The sequence below is a fragment of the Protobothrops mucrosquamatus genome, unplaced genomic scaffold, assembly GCF_001527695.2.
Source record: "Protobothrops mucrosquamatus isolate PMUCROS unplaced genomic scaffold, P.Mucros_1.0 scaffold2230, whole genome shotgun sequence".
Classification (NCBI taxonomy): domain Eukaryota; kingdom Metazoa; phylum Chordata; class Lepidosauria; order Squamata; family Viperidae; genus Protobothrops; species Protobothrops mucrosquamatus.
Genome location: NW_015388320.1, coordinates 124,148 through 151,839, shown reverse-complemented (window position 1 = coordinate 151,839; position 27,692 = coordinate 124,148). Strand labels below are relative to the sequence as shown.

The 27,692-nt window shown below is 34.7% G+C and overlaps 2 protein-coding genes across 2 annotated transcripts in view; both read right to left on the bottom strand.

Moving 5' to 3' along the window:
* Positions 1 to 290: 290 nt before the first annotated feature.
* On the bottom strand, positions 291 to 7,793 carry CD101 (CD101 molecule). The gene is made up of 4 exons (XM_015824424.1): positions 7,682 to 7,793; positions 4,392 to 4,766; positions 3,554 to 3,970; positions 291 to 879 (listed from the first exon to the last, which is right to left on the bottom strand). The coding sequence occupies exons 1-4, from the start codon at positions 7,764 to 7,766 to the stop codon at positions 680 to 682; spliced, it is 1,077 nt and encodes a 358-aa protein (XP_015679910.1). The 5' UTR covers positions 7,767 to 7,793; the 3' UTR covers positions 291 to 679.
* A 17,151-nt stretch (positions 7,794 to 24,944) lies between these two features.
* PTGFRN (prostaglandin F2 receptor inhibitor) overlaps positions 24,945 to 27,692 on the bottom strand; it is a 103,611-nt gene continuing 100,863 nt past the window's right edge. Inside the window, exons 9-10 of the mRNA XM_015824425.1 lie at positions 26,379 to 26,684; positions 24,945 to 25,506 (exon numbers count right to left, since the gene is read on the bottom strand). Of these exons, the coding sequence (XP_015679911.1) occupies positions 25,340 to 25,506; positions 26,379 to 26,684 (473 nt within the window). The 3' untranslated portion in view covers positions 24,945 to 25,339. The remainder of the gene's footprint in view (positions 25,507 to 26,378; positions 26,685 to 27,692) is intronic.

Sequence of the window (27,692 nt, the reverse complement as noted above, 5' to 3'; positions counted from 1 at the left end):
AAAATCGTTATATTTAACTTTGTATCATGCTAAGGTCATGTTAGCTTCTATTCACATAGGGATGGATTGAAGCATGCAAAAGTTTTACATGCAAATATATTTGGTTTAAATTGTGATATTCGGAAGTCAGAGAGTTTGTTCCCGTATTATAAAGCACATAATCCATTCCCTTATCTTGGGACACCTTTTTATTCCTTTGTTTTATGCCATCTGCTTTATTTTTCCCTGCTATTTTAAAATAAATTTTCTCAGTTATTTTCATTATCCATTTATTTATTTTATATATTTATATGCAACACAAACCTCACAGTTCCCAAATATCTCAAAACTTTTGAGAATGACTTTAACTACAGAATGTGAAAAGTCTGGAAAATTCTGAACAAATGCATTTGCCATACATAATAGAAAAGCTACAATCTATCAGTTCTGAGAAAAAAAACAGCATTTTATTAGTCAAGCCAACTTTATGTATAGAAAAAAAAATCTAGCCTGATTGACCTTGAGACTTCATATTTGTACTGATGCCAGATGAATTTTTCTTGTATAATGAAAAATGAACTCAGAGCGTGTTTTTTTATTTCAGAAATCTTATAGCTCTATGTTTCTTTGTCTATCAGTTCCACCTGACTTACCATAAGGATATGCTTGTCACTGCTTTGCTGCTGCACTAGAAGATTTCTCACGCTAGGTCTTGCTTCACTGTCATTTCGGACAGACGAGGCCCAGTAATGATCAGCACTAACCACCACCCCATCATGATGGAGCCAACCCACACAGAACCATGGATATTCTGGGTTTCCACTGAGCAACTGAGGTGCTTTTCTATTCCGTTCAGAGTTGAATTTTTGACAGCAGTGTTATTCATATTCGATTTTTTATCTGCAGAAATAAAAATAAATACACAGAGTGAACATACAAGATCAAGTGACCGAACCATGAAGTTGAATGAAGAAGTTGTCTCAGATCACAGGCAATTCGGCAGCATGTTGGAGTATTACTAAATTGTATCTAAGTTGTTTTGTTTTTGTTGTATTATTATTTTTCCTCTGTCTGCTAGGTATGGGAAGATGTATCTGTAGGTTTTCTCAATGTGGTATGCCAAGATAATGTAGAGGATTTTAAGTACCATAAAGCATGATTTGTATCTTGAGGAATAACTATATTCTACTTTGTCTCAGGAAAATATATAACTCTGGTATTTATGACATGACAATTACAAACATTATGAGTATGGATGGGCCAGGAAAAATGAAATGTTACTAAAGGCAAAAAAAACCCCATTAAAATAATCATCCTAGTGCCGCGACCCCCAACCGGTCGTAAGTCGAGGACTAAACCAGTCGTAAGTCGAGGACTAAACCGGTCGTAAGTCGAGGACTACCCAACCGGTCGTAAGTCGAGGACTTTTCCTGCCCGGGAGCGCCGCGCATGCGTGGTTCTGCCCCCTGCGCCGGCCGAGGCGTAGCTGGCAAGCAGCAGAGACGGAGCAGGCCGACCACCAGCTGGCCCAGCCCAAGGGAGGTAAGGCACCCGCCGGAAAAAGGGAAAAAAATGGCGGACAAAAAAAATGGCGGACAAAAAAATGGCGGACAGCCTTGCTTGGCGACCCCCGTGAAATGGTCGATCGACCCCAAATGGGGTCGCGACCCATAGGTTGAGAACCGCTGTCCTAGTGCAAGGGTAAGGCCTTGGGATCCCTCAGGTATGGTGGGACTGTAGCTCTCAGAATTCCTCACTATTGTTCACCCCTGCCAAGACTCATAAGAATGAATTCAAGCATATATGAGGAGCCAGTGAAGTTGCGTATATATAGAGCCAGTTTGGTGAAGGTACCAGACTAGAAAGCAAGAGACTGCGAGTTCAATTGCACCTTTGCCATAAAAGTGAACTGGGTGACTTTGGGACAATCACTCTCTCTTAGCCCAACCCACCCCACAGTGTTGTTGCTGTGGGTTAAATAGGAGGAGTAAAGTGTACTGGATATGTTCGCCACTTTGTGTTATTTATAAAAAATAATGCAAGAGGGATGTGTGTGTGTGTGTGTGTGTGTGTGTGTGTGTGTGTGTTTGGATTTATGCAACAAATAAGTTGCATTTCTGCAACAAATAGAAATGCATTGGAATAACTGAATAAAGCAGTTATTTTGTTTCACACAGTAAAAGTAACAGGTAAAAAGAAGAATATATTCTTATCAAAGGTATATTTACAAATGCACTTTCCCATCAACTCTCCAGTGTGTTGGGAGGAAAGGCATCTATAATTCTAAATGCTGCAGCTAATGGCTGCTCTGATCTAATTGTTAATCTCCCCCAAATTATCAATATATTGAATAATGCAGAATAGAAATCCTGCTAAAATGTTTTTCATTGAGAAATATTTGTTGAATCTTTTTATAGGTAAAGTGGAACTTTAAACTGTGCTGTTTCAGTTCACAAATGCATTAAAATTTATTTTGCCATGTGTATGATCTAAGCTTCACTTGAGCCTGATTCTAATGTAAGTTGTAACTCTCTTTATTTTCAGTAGCAGTCTTTATAACAAAGTTCAAAGTGCATAACTTCATAAACTGAGTGTGACTGAAAAAGGAAGTGGAAGGGAGATATTTGGAAATCTAATAACTGTTATCTAGAAAATTGTTAAATGCACTAAATATTTGAATACACAAAATTTATATTGTGCTACATGGATGTCGTATTTTTATGGTAGAAGTCAATTGGGAGAACTCATATTCCACTATTACAGAATTAACTTGTTAAAAAAAAGACACTTGTTTTGGTTAGGTCTCCCTTTTATCTTGGTAGAAGTCTTGTAGAAGTCATCAAATTTGATGCAAAGGTAGAGAAGCCATCTGGTTATGTAATGGATTTCATAACCATCGTGAGCTGAAATTTGATATCATTTTCCTTTACTTAGTATCACAGCAAAACTGGCTAAAAGCAAAAGGAGGCAAGACATTCTCAATTCCATTTTCATTTTCATTTTCTTTCCTTCCACTGCCTCAGTTCCTCTTTGGCTCAGAATCACATGAACAGGGCCTGGAATATCACAGCACTAGCAAATTGGGCAGTGAAATAATAGATATCCCCATGCATTCTTTCTCCACTATTTCAATCACTGCTTGAGTTATATGGATGTGCTTCAGAAGTACCCGTTCCCCTGGTCTTCCTAAATTGAGTTTTTTTTATATCTGTATCTGAGAAAGGCAACCATCTTGTGTGTAAGGTTTACTTTTCTCTATCATCATTTTTCTGAATTTGATAGGACAGGACCACAGAGCAATAGAATTTTTCAAATATGTTTCAATTCTTTTTTTAAGAAAAACCAAATCAAATCCCACTAAGTAGCTGATTATGTAGAGAGATCTGATGAATGGAGACTCCAGGTTCATTTATACCTAAAGCTTTTTAAAATCATGGTTATAGAAAACTCAGAACCATAAAATAAACTAACAACATTTGTGGGAGACATAAACAGTTCTCCCACAGATTCTTTACTAGCTGCTACTATACATTGTTTATAAAATGCCACATATGTTAGTTTAAGAAATGCTTACCAAGGCATTTAATGGTCAATGATGCTGTATTTGTCTGTTTCTGGACAATATCTTTCCAAGTTCCATCAGGGTCTTGAATCCATTCCACTGCTTCACAGTACAGTTTACCTTGATCTGATTGTTGAAGTTTGATGATGGAAAATTTATATTCAGTATCCCCAGTTTTCACTAGCCTGATGTCTCTTGAGTTGAACCGCTCAATGTAGGAAGGGCCTGGAAATAGAACGTAATCTTTGGACAGGGAAAGAATCTTTTGGGCCTTTCTGTCCCTTCCTTCTGGTATTACATACCAAGCAACAGAAAGGTGGGTATGTTGTGCTGTTGCCACTGATACTTGACAAATGAGATCCAAAGAGTCGCCTTCATTTTGCATGGGAATCTGTGACTTCATGGTGACAGAGAGTGTGTCTGGAATTACTAAACAGAAAGAAAAGACCAATTGCAGTTTTACATTCTTCAGACAGAAATCCTTTTTTGTAGAGGGGATTGTGGTGTACTAGTCAAAGACTATGATAATGATATACTGATCTTGAAGGAATTGTGAACTTGGATTCAAACAATTAAGGCTAAGATGAATGAGGGTATAAAGTTGACACTGAAGTGGAATTAATTATCTAGTTCTTAAGATTTATAATTATGTATTATTATATAGTATGAACAACTTATGATCACTAAGCTGAACCTAGATAAACAGACACATGTATAGTGTCTTACAAGTAGTTTTATACATTTCACTCTCCATGTGGAGTAGAAGAAAATCTAGTAGAGTAAATCAAACATCTGACATTAAAATTTATATAGGCGTATAAGTGAATATGCACCCCATACTTTACCATACCTGAGAGATTTGTTTTGGCATTGTAAGTCCCAAGATAAACACCTTCTGTGTTGGGTGTGTGGCATTCATATACACCAGCATCGTTCTCCTTGAGGTCTCTAATGTGCAGGAGAACAGAATCTTTCTTGATCTTTTCAATGTAAATTTCCCCACTTTTGACACGCTTGGAGTAGACAGCATACGAGAATCCACTGTCTCCAGTGCTGATGATTTGCATCTCTCTCTGTGGAGCTGATAGCAGATAAGTGGACCACTCAAAATTCTGTTCCAATTTTTGGTAGCCACTGACGTTACACCAAATAGTGATGTGTGTGCCTATTACTCGGTAAAGAGGTCCTTTCTGAATAGACACCATTCTTTCTCCCACACAGAGGTCTAGGGACAAATTATTAAAAGATAATAGAATTAGTCCAGTTTATTACATTAAGATATTAAAAAAACACATTGTCCAGACCCATGAAGTGGTAGATGAGAACAAGACAATTTAAACTTTCCAATAACTATTGTTAGACAGTGGTAACATAATGCAAATTAGAACATTTGTGACATTCAAAAATCTTGCATTAGAATTAAAAAAAAACAATGAATTCTGCTTTAGCTTTATTAAATAAATCCTATTATTTTATAATAATAATAATAATAATAATAATAATAATAATAATAATAATAATAATAATAATAATAATAAAGTTGGAAGGGACCTTGGAGATGATCTAGTCCAACCCCCTGCTCAGGCAGGAAACCCTATACCATTTCAGACAAATGGCTGTCCAGTCTCTTCTTAAAAACTTCCAGGGTTGGAGCATTCACAGCTTCTGGAGGCAGGTTGTTCCACTGGTTAATTATTCTAACTGTCAGGAAGTTTCTCCTTAGTTCTAGGTTGCTTCTCTCTTTGGTTAGTTTCCATCCGTTGCTTCTTGTCCTGCCTTCAGGCGCTTTGGAAAATAGCTTTATTCCCTCTTCTTTGTGGCAGCCCCTGAGATATTGGAACACTGCTATCATGTCCCCCCTCGTCCTTCTCTTCATTAAACTAGACATACCCAATTCCAGCAACTGTTCCTTATATGTTTTAACCTCCAGACCTCTAATCATCTTTGTTGCTCTTCTCTGTACTCTTTCTAGAGTCTCAACATCTTTTTTACATCATGGTGACCAAAATTGGATGCAGTATTCCAAGTGTGGCCTTACCAAGGCATTGTAAAGTGGTATTAACTCATATTGAGTTTTAATTTTGTTCCATATATTCAGCCTGTTTCTTCCTGTGCATAGTCAAGCATCATTTTAGCTTTTAAAATATGAAGTTATCATATTTATAACCAGTAGTGAGATAATGATTTAAAAATTAAGCTTTATAATAATTTAATAAAAACTAATATTCTAGAAACTTGTAGAAAGCAATATGTATAGTTTCTATCTATAATCTAGCCAAGTACTTCTTCACATTAATTAATTTAGTAAAAAAATTAATTCTAATTCAGAAAAAAGAAAGTGAATTAAAACAAAGTGCTGTGTATCATTTAGGAGAGTTATATAATGCTGAATAAGAAATCTGACAATTCTGATTAATATTGATCAAGGTTGGTTTTATTTCCAAGAAAATAAAGAATCAACAGAAATTCTAGGCTGCGTATAAGAAGGAACAATTGGATCATTTAGAGAGACCAAAAGAAAGGCTGAAACGTATTAATTACAAAAAAGTCACAAGATATTGTGCATATATATTACTGTAAAATTAACTGTCAAAAATATGTTAATTATTTCTGTCCTTTAATAGGATGAAATGATGGATTTTTTAAAATCTCGTTATATTGTTTAAATCAGAGCTCAAAACTGTTTCAAGATCGAGGGCTTCATTCCTATAACATAGATGAGTTCAATGTAACATCACTTGATTTATTTAATATTGAATCATGGCTATCACAATCAGTATTTTATTATGGAACCAGCTACACATCTTATGTAGTCAGATAGCTTGACTGGAGAAGAGCCATTGTTAACCTATGGAAAGTGATTCCTTTGGCAGTTGGAAGATATGTAGATATAAGAAGATATCATAGTATGTCCTGAGAGTTAGAGGAGCTCTTTAGTTAGCCTTCTTCTATTATCAGTTTTACAGGGAACTCAAAAAGAGTCCTAATTACTCTGCTTTTGAATAATATTACAGGATTTACCACCCAACGATAAGCACAGTTCCCATCATTTGACATCAACAACCAATTAATGTGGTGGCATATAATAAGGCACATAGTAATTACAAGCAACTGAAGCCACTTTCTTTTGGTTTGCTGGATATATTTTTAGATCTAGGTTTAGGACTGACTGATTTTTGTATTAGTTAACATTTCTTTTGAAATGTGAAGCTTGTCTTCTTTCATATTATTCAATATTTTTGGTTTTATATTTAGGATTATTGTTATGTTTGTTTTTTTGCCTTATTAAACATTATTAAATCATCCAAATAACTTGTATAAGTTCCTGGAGACATTATATATCTTTGATTTATCCCACTATTTTTAATTAATTGTAATTTAATATAATTGAATTTAAGTATTGGAGAAGGACACATCTTCTATGAAAGATTTTAAATGATATAAACAACTGTAGGCCCTGAGCTAGTTTGTTGTGTCTCAAGTACCCATTCTGATTGCACCACTAAGTATACATGCATTTTCTGCTGATATTGGGGTGGGAAAAATGAAAAGATATATAGTATAAGTATAGTATAAGTTCTAAAGTGAAATAACAGCCCTCCTTTCTTTAATTAAAAAAACAGTTTGATCCCACCTGAATGTACTTATGTCCTTAATCTGATCATGAGGATCAGCATCTCCAAAACCTTGTTTGGTTAGTATTAATTTAAGAGAACAAGACACAAGAGCAATAATCAGCAAAGTATAGGATTCATTAAATCTTTACAACACGGACTCATCCCAATAGCATAAATGCATAAGTCACTACAAATAGGATATAGAGATAATGAATAGTGGTGCCTTGCAGCTTTCCTAAAATTGTGAAATAATTAAAAAGATCTCTTCAAACGCTGTACAACTAATCCTAAATGGAAAAAGACCTGTGTAAGTAAGTACATTATCAATTCTTAGAATCATTAAATGGAACTTTTGTGAACAGATGTGATATTCTCTGAATATCAGACATGGAAGGTTGGGTAGCTTTAGGTGAGCATTCAAAGATATCCAGTTGGCTAATACTGGAATATACTTTTATCAGCAAGAAATAGCAAACCTGAACTTAGACTTCTATAAAAAGAAATTGCACTAAGTGAAACTCACCAAGCAGCAATAGGAGTACAGCTGGCAAATACAAAAGAGGTCCCATTAATACTAATATCAGTCTTCCTTCTTCTACAAGAAACATACATGCCTTTAATTGCTGAGCTCTGGCCATCAGCTTTGCCTAATAGAGATGAGGAAACTGCCACTTCTTTTTTGTGGTTTCTAAGTTTCACAGTGGAAAAATCTGTGAAATGTTTCTCAGAAATGTTTAAAAGGCCACAGATAACTATCTACAGACCAATACAACAGTGGTTTATTAAGAAGGCAGCTCTGTTGAACCTCAGCCCTCACAATAGTCTCTGCGCTTTGTATTCTCTGTAATCTTAAATGTTTTTCCCCTCCACTCAGTGCTGTATTATAATTGCTCAAATATGTGACATGAAAACTAAACACTAAAACTTCACAGACAATCTTTCAGACCAGAAGTTGTCAAATAAGTTTGTGCTTTCATATACCTCAATATTTTCTTATTCATTATTAGTTTGTTCTTGGTAATTTCAATCCTTATTTAAATCTCAGTTTTCTTAGCCCAAGGAAGGGATGGTCTGCCTTTCCTTCACAGTTATGATAATGATGATACAACACAGAGCCCATATTGTTCTTTTTCTTCTTCATGAAAAGAATAACATGGAGAGAATTTTTCATATTTTTCCAATAATAGAATGCAAAGCACTTCATTTGCAATTATAAAAAAAAATTATATCAAATGTTTATTTAAAATAAGTGGAATTGATTCATGTATATTTACTAGATGACACTTTAGAAAAAAATGATGTATCAATTGATAATTCAGAAGTCCTGCAGTTTACTCAGAAATAGTTCTATAAAATGGGAGCACTGAATAATGAGCATAATTAGACATCTTGTTTATTTTTTTTTCTTTGAAGAATTGCGTATCCTTACCTGACAGAGTTATACTCCAGGTCTAAACTTCTGGTGCTAAATGCATCTAGCTGCTAAGGAATGTCAAAATAAATTAATGACTATAAATTCCAAGGGTGCCGGAATTGCAGTTGTTGAGCAAAACAGTCATGTGGGCAGTTATGTGACATCTTAATGCTTAATGAGCACTTCACACTCAACAACCAAAATGCCAGTTCCAATTGTGGTTGTAAGCCAAGGACTAAATCATAAATCATGGTTGATAACCGTTAACAAAACTATCACCATGAATTTAAAATATTTTATATTGATCAGCCTAACTGTGATGGCTGTAAATTCCATAGTTTATGTCCTATAAAATAGTATTATTTATATATTTGTTTTTTGTGCGTTTGAGTCAGTTTTGACTCTTGGCAATTGCCTAGATTATTCTCTGCAGTTTTCATGGCAAGGTTTTTCTGACATGCCTCCTTCTTAAAGCTGAGAGACTGTGGCTGGCTCAAGTCACCCAGCTGGCTTTGACCTAAAGCAGAGCTAGAACTCACAGTCACCTGATTTCTAATTGATGCCTTAACCATTACACAATTTAACTTGATTTTATATGTATTATTTTATGATTCTGTTGGAGCTGTACTTACCTACCTGAAGCTAAAAAGCTTCATGTGCTGTTTTTTTCTTTGTTATGGAAATAACACAACATGTTTTCTTTTTCTGCATCCCTTCAGCAATGCCCAAAATTGTATGTAATCATAAACAATATACCAAATATATTCGTATCATAGCTTTTTGTCAGTAAATTATTATCAATTTTATTTTCAATCCTTTCTCAAGGATTTTTAGAAAGCAGTTAACCTTCTGTATAATTGCTACCACAATGGGTTTATATTTTCATTGTAAGTAGTGACCTAAATGGCAAATATTAAATTGTAAATTAATTTGTACATATGAATTTAATTTGTATATTTTTATGATAAACAGAGATGAAATAATAGAACCTTGGGGGGGAGTGATCATGCAATATTAGAATTCAACATTATGCAAGCACAAGCAATAGAACACAGTCAAACTTAAGAGAGCTAATTTCAACAAACTTAGAGAGAGCTTGGAAAGGATTCCATGAATGAGAATCCTCAAGGGGAAAACAATTCAAGAAGCTTGGGAAATTTTGAAAAGTGAAATTATAAAAGCCCAGTCTAGCACAATACCAATGAAGAAGAAAAATAACAGCTCTCAAAAGAAACCAGCATGGCTGCATAAAGTACTCTCTGATAAATTGAAAGACAAAAAGGACAAGTATAAAAAGTGGAAAGAGGGGCACATAACTAAGGCAGAATATCAGCAAATAGCCTGAGCCTGCAAAGATGAAGTGAGAAAAGCTAAGGCTCAAAATGAAATAAGGCTTGCAACAAAATTCAAAAATAACAAAAAAAAAACCTTCTTTCAACATGTAAAAAACAAGAAAAAAGTTAAGGAAGTGATTGGTCCATTAATGGGAGAAAGTGGCAAGAAGGTGACAAGCAACAGGGAGAAAGCAGAACTACTCAACTCATTTTTTGCATCCGTATTTACACAAAGGGAAAAAACAGTCCAACCTATCAAAAACAGTACCATAAAAAACAGATTAGAAACACAAATTAAGATAGACAAGAAAATGGTGAGTACCTGTCCACCCTAGATGAGTTCAAATCAGCAGGACCAGATGGACTACATCCCAAGGTTCTGAAGGGACTGGCAGATGTGATCTCAGAACCACTGAACTATATCTTTCAAAGATCCTGGAGCACTGGGGAGCTACCAGAGGACTGGAAAAGAGCTGATGTAGTTCCCATCTTCAAAAAAAGGGGAAAAATGGATCCAAGAAATTACAGACCTATCAGCCTGACCTGAATACCTGGGAAGATTCTGGAAAAGATAATCAAACAACGAATCAGCGAACACCTACAGGCAAACACAGTCATTACTAAAAGCCAACATGGGTTAGTCAAAAACAGATCATGCCAGACAAATCTTATTGCATTCTTTGACCAAGTGACAAAATTAGTGGATCAGAGGAATGCTGTGGAAATAATTTACTTGGACTTCATTTGATGAAGTAGATCACAACCTATTACTTGATAAGATAGAAAAAATCACCACCAGATGGATTCGTAGCTGGTTGACCAGCCGTACTCAGCATGTGGTCCTCAATGGAACTGCATCTACATGGAGGGAAGTGTGTAGCTGGGTGCCCCAGGGCTCTGTTCTGGGCCCTGTGCTCTTCAACATCTTCATCAATGATTTGGATGAGGGGATAGATGGGGAACTCATCAAATTTGCAGACGACACCAAGCTGGTAGAAATAGCCAACAATCCAGAAGATAGGCTTAAGATACAGAAGGATTGACAGATTTGAACATTGGGCGCTATCTAACAAAATGAAATCCAATGGTGAAAAAAGTAAGGTTCTACATTTAAGCAAGAAAAACCAAATGCACGGGTATATTATAGGTAATACCTTGCTCAATAGTAGCAACTGTGACAGGGATCTCGGAGTCCTAGTTGACAATCACTTAAATATAAGCCAGCGGTGTGCTGCAGCTGTCAAAAAAGCCAACACATTGCTAGGCTGCATTAACAGAGAGATAGAATCAAGATCACGTGAAGTGTTAATACCACTTTACAATGCCTTGGTAAGGCCACACTTGGAATACTGCATCCAGTTTTGGTCACCACGATGCAAAAAAGATGTTGAGACTCTAGAAAGAGTACAGAGAAGAGCAACAAAGATGATCAGGTGACTGGAGGCTAAAACAAACAAGGAACAGTTGCTGGAATTGGGTATGTCTAGTTTAATGAAGAGAAGGACGAGGGGTGACATGATAGCAGTGTTCCAATATCTCAGGGGCTGCCACAAAGGAGAGGGAATCAAGCTATTCTCCAAAGCACCTGAAGGCAGGGCAGGAAGCAACGGATGGAAACTAACCAAAGAGAGAAGCAACCTAGAACTAAGGAGAAATTTTTCTGACAGTTAGAACAATTAATCAGTGGAACAACCTGCCTCCAGAAGTTGTGAATGCTCCAACACTGGAAGTTTTTAAGAAGAAACCTGACAGCCATTTGTCTGAAATGGTATAGGGTTTCCTGCCTGAACAGGGGGTTGGACTAGATGACCTCCAAGGTCCCTTCCAAATAATAATAATAATAATAATAATAATAATAATAATAATAATAATAATAATAATAATAATAATAATAATAATAATAATAATAATAATAATAATAATTATTATTATTATTATTATTATTATTATTATTATTATTATTATTATTATTATCCTCCTCCTCCTCCTCCTCCTCATCATCATCATCATCATCAACAACAACAACAACAATAAGTCCAGGAAAAATACAAGTATGATTGGCTTATTTTTAGTCTAGTCCTTCCATGTTATTAAAACCTGATTGTCATTCTGACAGATATTTACCAGATATATTGCATATATATTACATTAGCTTTTGGTAGCTGCAATTAGGTCCACCTTCAAGACATTACCAGTTTTAATCTCGACATACTCTGGATTCTAGAACAATTTTTATAGCATAGGCTATTCAGCTGTACTTCTCCATTTATGCAGAATCAAAATTACTGTTCTGCACTGAGTTCTTTAGTCAAGCAAGGAGTCTTAATAGAGAAATGGAGAGCCTGCGCTGTAGTATCTATTATCTCATTAGAGTCCATGTTCCACAAATAGGCTGTGGATTCAATTAACTTTTATGGCTATGCTGTATACATTTCTCAACTGGCCTCTTATTTGATAAGCTTTTGGGACTCTTGCTGAAAGAACAGTAACATCAAAGTGTAGAATAGCATAAGGAGGTCCTTTGCACGTATGTATGTATATGTGTACACACACAAACAGAGGGGGCAGGGAGGGAGAGAGAGATGACATTTATATTCTGCATGCTGAACTTATATACATATGAGGAAAATAATCACTCCTTTCTATGTTCTATAGGGCATACAGTGGTATTCATTGGAGCTGAAATTGCAATAATGGACAGTCATATTATGACTTTCTGGGAACTGAATGCTGCTTTTGTGTTAGTTTAACAAGCAAATGTAGAATGCAGCATTCTCCCATACCTCTCTCTGTAGTAATTTCCTGTCTCTCTGAATTGCTTCTAGTTACTAGTCATGCATATTGGTCCAAAAAACATATCAAAACAAAACTGAATGGCATCAAATGGGCTGTTTAACCCTGGGAACTATTATGCTACTCTTTTCAGCCCACAACTCTGTGATTAACATGCACAATGTGCTTTGAATTAGATGGATTAATGAAAACAATGTATTAAATGGCAATGATCAACCCCCACAACCCAAAAAAAGGCTTGCTTGACCTGCATAAGTCCACAGTGTTATAACTACCAGTAGGAGAGGAAACCATTTAAACAACTTGAAACTGGAACACAGTTTGTAAATGAAGCCTAGATGCTGAATTTCATCCAAAGAAAGATGTATCAAAAAACAAAAACAAGTATTTGTAGAGATTTTTAAACCGAGCTTGCCAGATCTTTTTATGGTTTGAAAATGAAAATGAGGGTTAGGTGAACATGTGCCTTCAGCTAAGTTTCTGACAATGCTATACATAGATAAAACTGAAAGGAAAAATAAAAAAGTTAAACCCTGCAATAATAGATACAATAATATTATATTTTATACAATAATATAATATATTTAATTGGGGATGACCCTGGAAAAAATGAAGAGAGAGAAGTTTGTTATTTTTTCACAATGTTAACATTACAGACATCTATTGAAGCTGAATGTGAAACTAAAAAAAAAGAGAAAATTTTATTCACTATATGACAGGGGTGTCAAACACGCAACGTCACATGATGTGTCACGACGTATCACGACTTTTTTGCCATTGCCGGCAATAGGGTGGGCACGGTTTTGCTATGATGCATCCGGCCCGCAGGCTGCCAGTTTGACACCCCTGCTATATGTGATAAGGCGTTTGGTGCTTTCTGATGTAATGCTGACATTGACACTAATTTAGAATTTAGGGACAGCAGGACTGTCTCTAAATTTAATGTTTATTTTGCCTGAAGCCAAGGCAGCAAATTTTAAGTTGCTAAAGAGCACCAGTGGAAGTGAACTATAACTTGTGACTTTCCTGCATGTATCTGATCATCCATAATGATGTGACCGAGAATGCTAGACTATCTAGGACTTTTGCCTGATATGAGAAAACTTTCACTGACAATATATTCCTGATGGATTTGCTAATTTCTACATGTATAAATCTAGTAACTGTATGTATTTAGATTTGGGAGGGGGCTAGGGAATTGAATGCATTTTAATATTCTCTTGGCAGTCCGTCACAAACGTGACAAGAATCTGCTTGCCAATTCCAAGCTCTGCCATGGAAATGTTGGTAACTGATAACATTTATTAAAAGTTAAAAGTTTTATTCTCCAACATTAGGCTTTAAATGACCATCTTTTACTCTAAGATTTTGAATTTGTGTGTATTGCCCTTGCAATAGAAAATATAGAACTAATAATCTTTTATGACAGAATCATATATTTGTAGAGTGCCTCAGGGACACAAGCAAATTATTGTTTTTTTCCTGCTGATTTTGAATTTGTGCACTTATTTATAGCCATTGAATTCCTTACTATTATGAGTCTTATTGATGTTTATAGCCATTTTAAAAGGTTTCCTGTCAGATTTTGCTATTATTTTTTCTGATGTTCCACTGAGGAAACTCTTAACCTTAAAAATCTACATTGTGATCCACTTTCTAATAAAATGATTGTATGACTGTCTTTTACCTTCTCTTTATGAAACAATACATATTCATCTCCAGGTGACATGTTCCTGGTCAGTCTGATACAGCTCAATGACTTTGCTTTCTATTTGGTTTTGTAGCTTAGCTCGGCTTAACGTTTTCTGTCTTTGCTAAGGTGCATGAGTTCCTGTTTTATCAAATGCTGCTTATTGCTCCACAGAAGGTTAAAACCTATACTTCTTGTGGTTTTGTTTCTCTATGCTCCATCTGTTTTGTTCTGACTATTCTTATTTGGAAATATAGTTCAACTGTACAGAAGTTTAACTGCATTTTCTCTTGTGGCTGACAGCCTGTACATTTAACATTAAAGGTATTATTCATTATTGTATTGAAGTTATTTTTTGAATAGTGAAAAAGAAGCAATGACAACATTAGCCAAATATATATATAGGGTAATCATTACATAGTGAGAAAAGAATTCATATCCATGGTGGTAATTAAAATAAGCAGAGCTAAAATAATGAAAATATTTTTAAAGAAAAATAATTAAAAAGAGAAAAGATATGTATGATCCATTTAGTAACAATATAGATTAATTCAATCGCTAAGCTTATCATTAAATCTAGACCATTTATTGATTTCTTTCATCAGCTTCATAAAGAATTTCTTTTAATTAGATAATGGTCATATCCTGAATCGGTCCCTTAATTTTAGCAATATTTTTTTTTATAATTTATTGTTAGATCTTCATTTTGGCTAAGCCCCAAATTCAACAGAACTAAAGCTCTAACTATAATAAAAATTTCCATATTTTGGAACATAATTTAGCAGCATATTTATATACATAACTATTATACTTCTTTTCAAAGTTGTTATTAACATATACTGTTTGAAACCCAAAGAAATCTTATGAGTTAAAAAATTTAGTCTTTAGCATGTTAGAACAGAATCCGATAAATTTACCTCAAAGATAGTCTCCTAGATAAAGAAGTCTCTTAGATAAAGAATCAGGAGACAGAGGTGACACCAAATAAACACTTTCCTTGAGCATCCTACTGCCCTATTGAGGTAAGTTAGGATTGGACACTCAATAAATTTAAATAAATAAAATGGGACATTAGTTTGCTGAATTTTCAGTGCCATTGGATTTTGACCTCCAGCTGAAGAAGGATATCCTTGGTAAAAAGGCTACAAACTCTCTATAACAGACAGGCTGGGACTGTCAAATTTTTCATCTTGACTAGTAACAGTCAGTCAAATAAATCTTGAAAAAAATAGTCCATCAATAAAGTTTTTAAATTATCCCTCCCTTCTTTTTTGTAATACCGTAGGAAGCATTTAACATATGCATTTTTTTGCCCATATATGACACCCATGGAAATCAGAAATAGAATAGGAATTGAGCAACCATACAAAACATGTGGCACATTATTAAATAACCTTTCAAGATTGTTTTTTTTTAAAAAAAGGAAAGAAAACCCAAAGCAAAAAACAAACAACAATCCAGCCTCCCCCAACGGCACACAACTACAGGTACAGTACTGCTAAGTTAGAAGCATTACTCTAGCACCCTCTAGGGGTATTAATCTTAACAGGAGACTGTTCAATTTTTTTTTTAAAAAATCATGAAACCCTTCAGTACAACAACTGCTAAATTTTAGATTTTTAAAATGGAAGGAATTATATAAAAAATATTGGGAAATGCTTGCCCCTGAGAAGCAGAATTAAACTTTGAGTGCTCTACACACTTAAGGGCACCTCTGTCTTTTTAAACAAGAAATGTTTAGTTCTTTTGCATAGATTATATATAGTTTTGTTTATAATGTAAACCGTACTGGAGATGAGTCTGCTAATGGGGCAAAAGACCCAGTGCATAATCTTGAGGAGCAGGTGGCAGTCATGGCCAGGAGGGCCTTTGCACAACTGCAGGTTATGCGCCAGTTACATCAATTCCTAGACCAACAATCCCTAGTTATCTCCCCATCTTGACTATTTCAATGCACTCTACTTGGGCTGCCCTTGAAAAGTATCTGGAAGCTCCAATTGATTCAAAACACAGTGGTCCACATGCTTTTGTGCAGACTCAGGCATGCATGTGTCACATCTCCTGTGGGAACTGCATTGGCTGCTGATTGGCTTCCAGGTGCAATTCAAGGTACTGGTTGTCAGCTTTAAAGCCCATCATGGTTTGGGACTGGGTTATCTGAGGAACTGTCTCTTCCCAATTACATTCACCCAACCCACTAGAGCAGGGAGGCAAGGAATGTTGCAGGTCCCATCTGGCTGAATCCAGAAAAAGGACCTTCTCCATGGTGGCTCCCTCCCTTCGGAATATCATCCCTGCAGAGATTAGACTGGCCCCCACTTTGCCACTCTCTTATAAGACCCCGAAGGTTCTGCCAATGGGCCTGTGTGTTGTCGCCTGGAAAGTGGGAGGATTATTGTTTTTTATTCTTTTATATATATTTTTATTTTGAAAAGTTTAATTTCTATTTGGTCTGGAGGCTGAAAAATGTCACAAGTAACTGCTCACCTTTCCTCAATCTTTTGGTATTGTTATGCCTATTTTTGACTTTCACTTGATACAAAAGGAAAAAGAATAAATATCATCTAAAAATGTAAGAATAATTCTGTTTTTGTTATTGGAAATATTAAATATTGTAGAAAGAAGATGACTTTTAGTATTAAGGTCTTACTGCGTGAGTTTCCGCATGTACTACATTTCAAAACTAAACAGAAGTTTGGATTGCAATAGAAGATTTCTAAAAGCTGATTGGAGAGGAGACTAATGACTGTTGAAGGGGACAAAAGTAATATGTACATTTATCAATTATTAAACATTTATTATAAAGAACAGCAGCTTCTCCCTTTTGCAAATGGATTGGGTGTATTTTGAAATGTTGTATGAGTTTCCACAAATAACTTCCCATAGATGATGGGACTTATCAGAGACAATATTTTAAAAAGAAACACCCGTTTGACATAGTACTCTCTCTTTCTTCTCTTTTCTTCTCTTATTTCTTGATATGAGTAATATAAAAGAGTTAGAATGGCTTATATATAAGGTCATATTTTAGATATTTAAATGTGATTGATTTTAAGAAAATTACAATGGATTAAAAATGTTTTGAATAAGAGTTAAAAGACCAGATGACTAGATTTATTAAATGGAATATTCAAAGATTAAATATATTCTTAATTATGGTAAAAAGAATGGAATAATTTTGGACATAAATATGTATTAGCTTAGGGGAAACACAGACTTTCAGTAGTATACTATCTTTTTGTCTCTCTTTACTCTTGTTCTTTTTTTCTCTTTTTTTAGTCTTATTTTTCCTTAAGTAAGGTAAAAGTTATGGGTGGTTTACATGAGAAAAAATAGAATCAAATATTTAAATGTAATTAACTTTGAGAAAATCTTAACCAGTAAGAATGTCTTGAACATTGTGGGAAAAACAAATGTAAACAAGAACTGTAAACGGGATCTATGATGAGGCAAACAGAATGGCTAGATAGAAAAGAAATATTATATTGATGTGATTATTATTTGCGGAAATATTAGAAAAAAATTATACTCAATTGTTATCTATCAAAACAATGAGAATTGTATTAACTTAAGGTTGGTAAAAGAGAACATTATGGGAAAAAGAGGAAATCAAGTAAAGCTATTATGTGGATTATAGATTATAGAAACCAATTGTTAGCAAATGTTTTTTAAATGTAAACCCAGACAACACACTGTTTACCGAATATTAAGGTGACCATGTTAAAAAATTAATAAAATATATTATATATAAAAAAGAGTTTCCACAAATAACTTCCCATAGGTCTGTGCACACATACAGGATTTCTAGAAATCTAACAATAGTTTTGGAAGCCATGGAAAAAATATTCCCTTTAATTTATTCTGCTTGGCAAAGAGCACGATGTTCTATTAACTCTAGAGATTTTCAAAAGTTGAGTTATTCATGAGTTTAAAATAGAATGGCTAGCTGGGTTTTATAGATTCATGCAGTCAATCTACTTGGAAAGTTTATTTGTATAGGGACAATCATATGTTGTGTTTAGATTACCAAATTGATGTGTGAGATTTTATGGATATAAATTACTTTTGCAATCCTAACAAAGTGAATAAAGAGTGATCTATACATAAGATTTACCTACCAAAACATAACAGCAGCATCTAGAGAGGCGTTAGTCTCAGGCTAGTTTTTTTTTTTAATGCAACTTATTAATGCAAAATACACTACAACCTGGTTAGACATTAATGCATTTTCTTCATAATTTGCACAATATATTTATCTGAAACAGGCTGGGCAAGGTTACATTTCCACAAATTAATCAAAATGAACATTAAACATAAAATGTTGGAATTAGGATGGTTAACTGACCTGATTGACTATTTTGTGTGGTGTGAATCCAGCCAATTCAGTATTTGTTCTAATGTAACTTTCCATACCTTCACATCTTTCAGATATATCGAGTAGAAATTCCAGTCCATTTAGTCTAACACATACAGGTGAACCTTTTCCGAGCTTAGGCTGGTATGCCATTTGGACTGAGTCACATTCTCTTTATCATGGGTTTTGACTAATGTGATCTTTATCAGGCTGCTTTTCAAGAAGATCCTCAAAATGCAGTTGGTATAGAATGCATTCGGCAGGATGTTGATGGTTAAAAGGTATTACTATCATATAATTCCAGTTCATTGGTTGCTATGTATTGGCTACCTATTACTTTGGATTAGTGATTGCTCAAAGTCCTAACCACTTGATTAAGAGAGCCTGGATCCAAGGGGAATCCTCTACTGCAGTAGCTCTTTTGTTTTGTAACATTTTATCTTTGTATATGAGCCAGATGTCCTCCTGATTGTTAAAATAGTCTTGTTTTGATAGGCATTTGATAATGTTTATTGAAATGGGGGAATGGGTAGATAAGAACAGAGATCTCTGAAAGTAAACAAGAAAATAAATATGCTAATGTGCATTGGTTTTATGGCAAATATTTAATTTCAAGAGCTGAAGAGAGATAAGTCAGTTATTACTGATTTTCTTATAATGATCTGATTTCCACCCAAATAGTTATTTTGTGTGATATACTTATTCAATATTTGATACAATCAGCTAGTTTATTTCCCTAAAAAGTATTTTGTACAAGGTTACAGTTCTTTGTGTGGTAGGATAGCTACAATGTCTTGTTTACATATTGTATAGTACTATTTTTAAAGTTACAATAATCAAGTTATGAATATGCATATACAAACAAATCCTGCTGATCTTTATAAAATAATAATAATAATAATAATAATAATAATAATAATAATAATAATAATAATAATAATAATAATAATAATAATAATAATAATAATAATGGCTAAGAGCAAGAAAATTGAAGAAACAGACCTAGGGACTAATTCTGGCTGCACAAGACCAAGCCTTAAGGACAAATGCATACAAAGTCAAAATTGAGAAGACAGCAACAGACAGTAAGTGCCACCTATGCAAAGAAGCTGAAGAAACAGTGGACCACCTGGTAAGCTGCTGCAAGATCGCACAGACTGATTACAAGCAGTGGCATGACAAAATAGCAACAATGGTGCATTGGAAGATCTGCAAGAAATATAATTTGCCTGTAAGCAAGAACTGGTGGGATCATAAAATAGAGAAAGTCATAGAAAATGATAAAGTTAAACTGCTCTGGGACTTCAGAATTCAAACAGACAAGCACCTGCAACAGAACACCCCAGACTTAACAATTGTCGATAAGAAAGACAAAAAAGTCTGGATAGTGGATGTGGCAATGCCTGGAGACAGCAGAATAGACGAGAAAGAACTGGAGAAGAAAACAAAATACAAAGACCTACAAATAGAAATAGAAACACTGTGGCAAAGGCAAGCAAGGGTAGTACCAATAGTAAATAGGTACCCAAAACAACTGGAGCACCACTTGAACACCATTGGCATTGACAAATTGGGCATTAGTCAATTGCAAAAGGCAGCCTTACTAGGAACTGCTTCCATCCTGCGACGATATCTGTAATACCATCAAACATCCACATCTGCCTATCCCAGGTAAGGACTCGATAGTTAGACAAAAATGCCAAATCCAGTCTGAACATCTGTCTGACTGTGCAATGATTAATAATAATAATAATAATAATAATAATAATAATAATAATAATAATAATAATAATAATGTTGGAAGGGACCTTGGAGGTCATCTAGTCCAACCCCCTGTTCAGGCAAGACAGCCTCTTCATTAAACTAGACATACCCAATTCCAGCAACTTTTCCTTATATGTTTTAGTCTCCAGTCCCCTAATCACCTTTGTTGCTCTTCTCTGAACTCTTTCTAGAGTCTCAAATAATCTTCCTTTCTGTTCAGTTACAGGAGACACCCATGAGAAATTTGTTTTACCTTTTATCATATTATTTATTATTTGATTAAACTTGTCTAAAATTGGCAACTTCATGGAATTTCTCCTCATTTTATTTCCAGAAAATAACTAGTGACCGGAGTTATTCAGTAAATATGAATGTGTTATCTCCTAACATCTGGTCTAACATCTGAACCACTACACCACAGAGCTCTCATTTAGGCTGTTAAAAATAAACTTTTATTTTTTGTTGGTACTTTGTGTTTTTAAATGTACTTTAGTTAGGCAATATTTCATAGAGGGCTGTTTCTATTTCGCAAGATCTGTAAGATTCAGATCAGCTTGGATGAAAACCTTGGATATTTTTCCTTCTGAAATATGCTATTGATTGCATTAACTCATAGATGAAATTTCTGAAAGGAGACCACATATTTTGGGAGGGGGGGAGATGAAGAAGGAAAGACAACTTTCAGCTGCATAATCAGACATTTTATAGTATAATTTAAACCTCTTCTGATGTTTCATGCAATGTCCAAAACAAAGCTTAAAACAGAATTTTCAATATATATTATAGCTTCTTCATTATTTTAGTGAAGCTAAATTTCACTGCAAAAGATTATTTCAGGCCCTTCCAAAAGTTGAGAATGACATATTAAGAGTCAAAAGTTTAGTGGAACAGAAGTTTCTTTGTTTCTCTTCCACCCACAATCCTGCTTGGCATCTGACTATACTTAGCCATATTTTCAATAGTGTCAATATTTCATTCTGAAAGAGGGCTCTAAAAAGCTCAGAACTCTGAAGAAATCCTACACTGCAAATATCTAAAAAAATTATATATTCCCATATCTTCAGGCATAAATATTAGCGTTCATATAATCTTGCAGTGCACATTTAGCTACAGTAAGCATATGTATTATAGGCTGTAGTGAACTCTTTAATAATATGGGGTAGATGAATAGATCAGACTCTCATCCAATTATCTATCAAATATGTAGACTTTACAGGTTTAGTTTCCTTATCCACGACAGCAGCCTAAGTCTACAATTGGACTTCAAGATCTTTCCATCTTTGCAACTCATAATTTACCCAATATTTATTTATGAAGAGAATATTTCAATTCATGTGGCCACCACAACTTAAGAAATAAGCTTTTATATCAGTTTATTAGTGCCAGGATCAATTTATAAAACTTACTAGCATAAGAGATTTTCCTGCACAAACATTACCTTGAAGGAATGAAGGGATGTAGTTCTAGACTGCACACATAGAGATTATTCCTTCTAAGAAATACCATTGCAGCTTTATCAACATAATAAATAGAGGGTAAGGGCTGTGAATACATTTTCAGCACAATACTAAGCACAGCACAGGGGAGAACACACTTCAGTTGCAAAATCACTTTTTTTCAATCCATCATTTTGAAATAAAATCAGCTATAAACAAAATTCACAGAGACAAATTGACAAACTACAATTCTTTTTCTTCTCGAAATGTCATGCAAATGTTGGGATATAAATGCAACAGAAAAGAATCCACCCATTGGGAAAACATATCTAGATTCCTGTGCGTAAAGCAAAAATAATCTATAGTTCAACATAATAACCACAAAACATAGATTTTATAAAAAGACCATTTATTTTTCATATAAAATCACACATATTACACAGAATCATTATAACTGTCCAATTCTTATCTTCTAAAGCTATTCTGGAAATATTTTTAAAATCATCCAGAACTGCACTTGAATCTTCCCTCTTATAATGAACAAAAGATATTCAATTTCCTTTATTCAAGATACTTCTGAAAAAAAGTTCATTTCACATTCCAAGTGTCCTCTGTTTCTTTAAGTTGAAAATGCCAAAAAATGATAAACCAGATCAACGGAAGCCCTTAGGATATTTGGCTGTTGAACCCATGACTGAAGCTTTAACAAATATACTGAGTCCTAAATAAGAAACAGAGTGATCATAATGTAGGAGTAAAAAAAAAAATCTTATGGAGATAAAAGATCTATTTGAGGAATAATATAAAACTGGCACAATTGAAAAAAGAGTGTACTATTCCAGGTGTAGTTCAGAACAGGGCATGAAGCATCACCTCAAATCCAAAGGGAGGAACTATGTCCTGTTGGCCAATTATGCTTGGAAGGAACTGTCTTCTCTTTCTGGTCCAGAAGAATGGGCAAAACTAGAGAGACAGGGAATCCTCTATGAATAACAAGAAATCCCGGAATCAAAACAACCCTGAGTTTCTTTCCACAAAGAGACAATGTCAATGTGCAACAAGTGCTTGAGAAAATTCAAGCACTCTCCTGGGCTCAACTATTCCATAATTATTGCATTTAGGTATGTTTTTGTTTCTTCCTCAAACTGTGAGAACAAAAAGACATACAAAATAAAAATATGTATGAAAGTATCATTTGTGCTTCATATAATAGTTTCCTTATCACAATTTTTACTCTAGAAATAAGATGTTTTAATTATAGGCAAAAATAATCTCAAAAATTAACTCATAGTATGAAACAATAAAGGCAAAGACATTTGACAAAAGTTGTGGTCTGTCAATTTAAATGACATCTAGGGTCATGTCATAAATGTCAAGTGTAAAACAGTTTGCTATGAAGAAGTCTTTCTGAAAAAATGATTGGTCAGTCAGCCAAACCATTTGCTAAGCCTCCTAAATAGATCCAAACTCAAACCATATTGGCTTTATAAACTTTCCATGTCACAGATTTGCAGAGACATCTCTAAACTCTTAAGATACAAATCTTTCCAGGAGCATCCATTTGGATATCCCAAAATTACAATTGCAATCTTATGATCACCTTGATTAGGACAAAGCAGTAGAAATAAGGACTATAACACAGCAAAGAAGAACCAAATCAATTTTGAGCAGATATTGTGTAGGTAAAATCAGACAGTCCTCTAATAATACTCCTTGAAACTTCCATGAAAGATATTTCCAATGAGGTTTTAGCCTGAAGCTCAAATACCTTGTTTAAAACTGTAAGGTGATATTCAAAAAATTATAAATATGCACTTAAGTCAATGCAAGCTAAATGGGCATTTATGCACAATGAGCGATCTGTACACATTTTTCCATTTCTTAGATGAATATACAGAAATGACAGCAATAATCATTATTAAATCTGTACGCATGTCTTCAATTTGTGTATAATGTACATTCAACTCATATTATATCAGTATATTTGGAAGATCAACATTTTCTGTTCAGTCTAAATCATTTTGAAAAATGATTCATATTCTTTTACTTCAGTATAATCTCTTAGCTTGATTCAAATCATACTATGTTTAAAGCATAATGATTTTATTATACTTTTATTCAGACTTCTTATTGCTTAAAAATACTAGCTGTGCTTGAAGATGGACTGTCCCAAATCTCAGGACAACCTCGTGGCTGTGGGATAACAGCATGTGGAAGACAAGACCTAAGGTCTCTCTGTATTACAGCACCAAAAAAGAACCCTCTGTAGAAAAAGAGGAAAAATATCTGTGGGAAAATTATTACCTTCCTAGTGAGTACATACAGTAAATGGTACACTGAAGGGAACAGCCCTTGGCATTGTGTCATGCACAAAGAAACATCTGGAAATAGGCATTTTCCTTTACTCCTATCCAATCCTTTCCATCCATCTTTCTCACCCTTACCCTGCAGTGCCAAGTCTAGTTGAAGTGGCAAGCTGGGAATCTGATCATTTGTTTGCTAAACAAAAAGAATCCATGGCAATGTGTACTTGACTTTATTACAGTTCATTCCACATTACTGTTGTGATTAGTCAGGGTCTGCCCCCCAAATTAGCCATGTGTGGATAAAAAGGATTCCTAGGCATTTGGTCACTGAATTAATAATGTAGTTTTCTTTAGAACATTTAGCAGGCTCCATCCAGTTTCTGAAGTGTAAGTAATTACATAAAACCCACCAGCACGAAAAGAAGAAACAGGAAATCTGATGGTGCTTTTCTAAAGATTTGAGTCTCAAGCATATCTAACTGAAAGATAACAATTGTGCTTCTCAACAATAAATCAGAATGGAGTGGGCATGGTAAGAGCAAATTTATACAAAGTACATTTTCTAAAAATCAGTTTTCAAGGCTGCTAAAGCAGCATCATTTTTAAAAACTTTTTAAAAAAATGAATTTGAATCTCACCTAAGACACAAGAGGGATTTTCTCTTAAACATACTGTATCTAAAGCACAAAAACATTTCCTTCCTTCTCTAGAGATGTTACCTAGAGGTCACTTAGTTATAAGGCAGACTTTTTAATTTTATGCAAACAATTTCAATTCCACCCTCCTATTAAATAAGAAAAGGGTTTCGTTTTTGTTTGTAAATCACAACTTTTGGTAGTGGATCTTATTTAAAAGTCTGTGGAACAGTTTTCCTTTGAAATAGCTATCCGAATAAAAAGTGCCATTGGAAAAAGAGCTAAATGCTGACAAACACAACATGTGTTCTCAATGTGAAACATTGGTAGAAAAAGCAGCTCCAGATCCAGAACAAGGTCAGATGGTTCTGTTGGTTCACCACACTGAAATCTGAGTAAATCTGGCCCTTCCAAAATCCCTCTGTCCCCAAAATAAGGCCATCCATCTCTCTTCTTCAGTCCATTTCCATAGACATAAGGCGCCGGCGCTCTCGCCTAGTTTCTTGAACTTCCTTCTTACAACACCAACGGGAACTACAATAGCCAATCAGACAGGATAAAAGTCCGATAACTGAAGATAGACCAATGCCAATCAACAGTGGAAACTTGAAAGCATTCAGCACTGAGAGAGAAGGAGAAAAAAAGTAATGTTATAGACAAATCACACGGAGCAACAATTTTTTTAATATGAAAAGAAAAAGAGTATTTCTAATCTAATAAGAACTGAGTTTTTTGTATTATTTGTTCAAAGGATCTCTTTTTATCCCTTTCCTTCTTTGAATTTGACCTGGATTAAGACCTAGATATTTCATATTCAATATGACTGGATAGCTGTTTACTGGAAACTAATTCTGAAACCAAATTGTCATTTCTTGTCAAGCAAGAGATATAAAATGACATATTTGTAAGATGGGCTAGCTACCACTAAGAATATAAACTACATCGCCGTACAACCAGTTCTATCTAAAATTTGGAAATCTTCTATTCCATTTGTTTTATTCTCCTTTTTCTCTGTCAACTAGGGAGTTCTTGAATTAATTTTTTTAGTATTTTTATTATTGCAAGATACTGTGGAAGGTACTGATATTGCTGCTATTGTTATTGATCTATCAATTTAAAAAATCATATGGTAGAAATTGCATATTGCCTTGGAATTTTACTGAAGTATAAGAAATCAGGGAGGCTAGTGGAGAGATGTTTGTATAAGGAAAGGCATATATACTTGTCTACCTTGCAACTAAAGGCTGAGGGTAGGGAATTCTTAGAAAAAAGGTAAAGATTCTACCCCTCATCTAATCACATTCAATCCTTTTTCTTCTTAGAAAAAAATGGCAAGCATTATTTCCTTATCCAAATTGCAATATACAATAAAACAAAAACATAGAGGAAAGATTTGACACAGCCTTCTTTCTATTAGACTGTATTTGTTGCTGCTACATGATATAAAAAATCTTGACAGAAAGTTAAGGATAAATTTTCAGTGAGAACACTTACCATCCATCTTCACAGTTACAAGAATTGCTTTAGATTTTATTTCCTTTTCTTGTTGCCAAACACCTGTAGCTGACCGCACCCAAGGTGTTACCAAACAAAAGTGGTTGCCAAAATCATGGTCTTCACAGCCATGAACTCTAAGTCGGAACTCCATAGGGAAAATTCTCTCTAAGCTGAGATCGCTGCTCCCATTTCTTCTTGCCTGTGTCACTATCCCCTTCCGATCTAGCGAGGCTAGGAAAACAGGTTCTTTGTCCATTGCAAAAGAGCGTGTGGCAAACCAGGAGACATCAAATGACATGTCATCTGGAATTGAAAATACAATAACAACCCCCAAAATAAGAGCAGGCATAATAACCACCGTTCTCAAGAGAATTCTTGGAAATTTTAGGAAGGTATATACATTTTATTTTTCTCCTTCAAAAAGTTAACTCTAGTGGATTGCCCAAGCTTAGTTGAATTCAGTGTATGACTGAGAATTTATAATTTATAAATGTTATAATTTTAAGCAATAACTTCAGTATTAAACTTCCTACCAATAGAATAAAGGATTAAGATGATTTGTGTCAATAATTCTTTCTAGACCAATGTTTTTAGGCAAGTGTCAAGGAGAATAGCAACTGAGCCATTATATAATAACTAAATTCCACTGCACTTATTGGTCCATCACACAAAAGTCAACTTGAAGTCACCACCACCACAATTACTTTGTTTCTGTCCCTTAACTTCAAAGGGTTAGGCATTTTCATGAACTTTCCAATAGACTGTGTAGACTCTATTATGATCTTTCCTTATTGTCATTATCACTACTAACTCCCCTTTTTTGTAGGATAAAATGATCATCTCTGAGAATGGGACTAACAGATTTGAGCATATTAAATGTTACTAATTAAACTGACAATATTTGAGTCAGTTCAAAGGCCTACACTTTAGTATAGTCATGGTATACTACTTTTTGCAATTTAAGAAGTCAGTTTCCACATCTAATTTATAATGTTGTTTACCTTCCAATCCCATTGGTTTTTTAAATTACCTGTAAAATACCTTATTTTATATGTACCTGTCCAAAATTCTTCAGATGCTTTGCCGAAAATGTTCTACCAAAATTGATGTGACTGTTGGAGGGCCAGCCGAACCGAATCCGCGCGAACACAGGTAAGGATACATGTTAGATCCTACCTAGTGGCGATGAGAGTGGCTAGGACTAACTACTATTCCTCACTCATCGCGTCATCAGATAGTCGCCCGGCCGCCCTCTTCAGGGTGACCCGCTCCCTCCTTCAACTGAGGGGGGGGGACCCCCTGGAGGGGAGG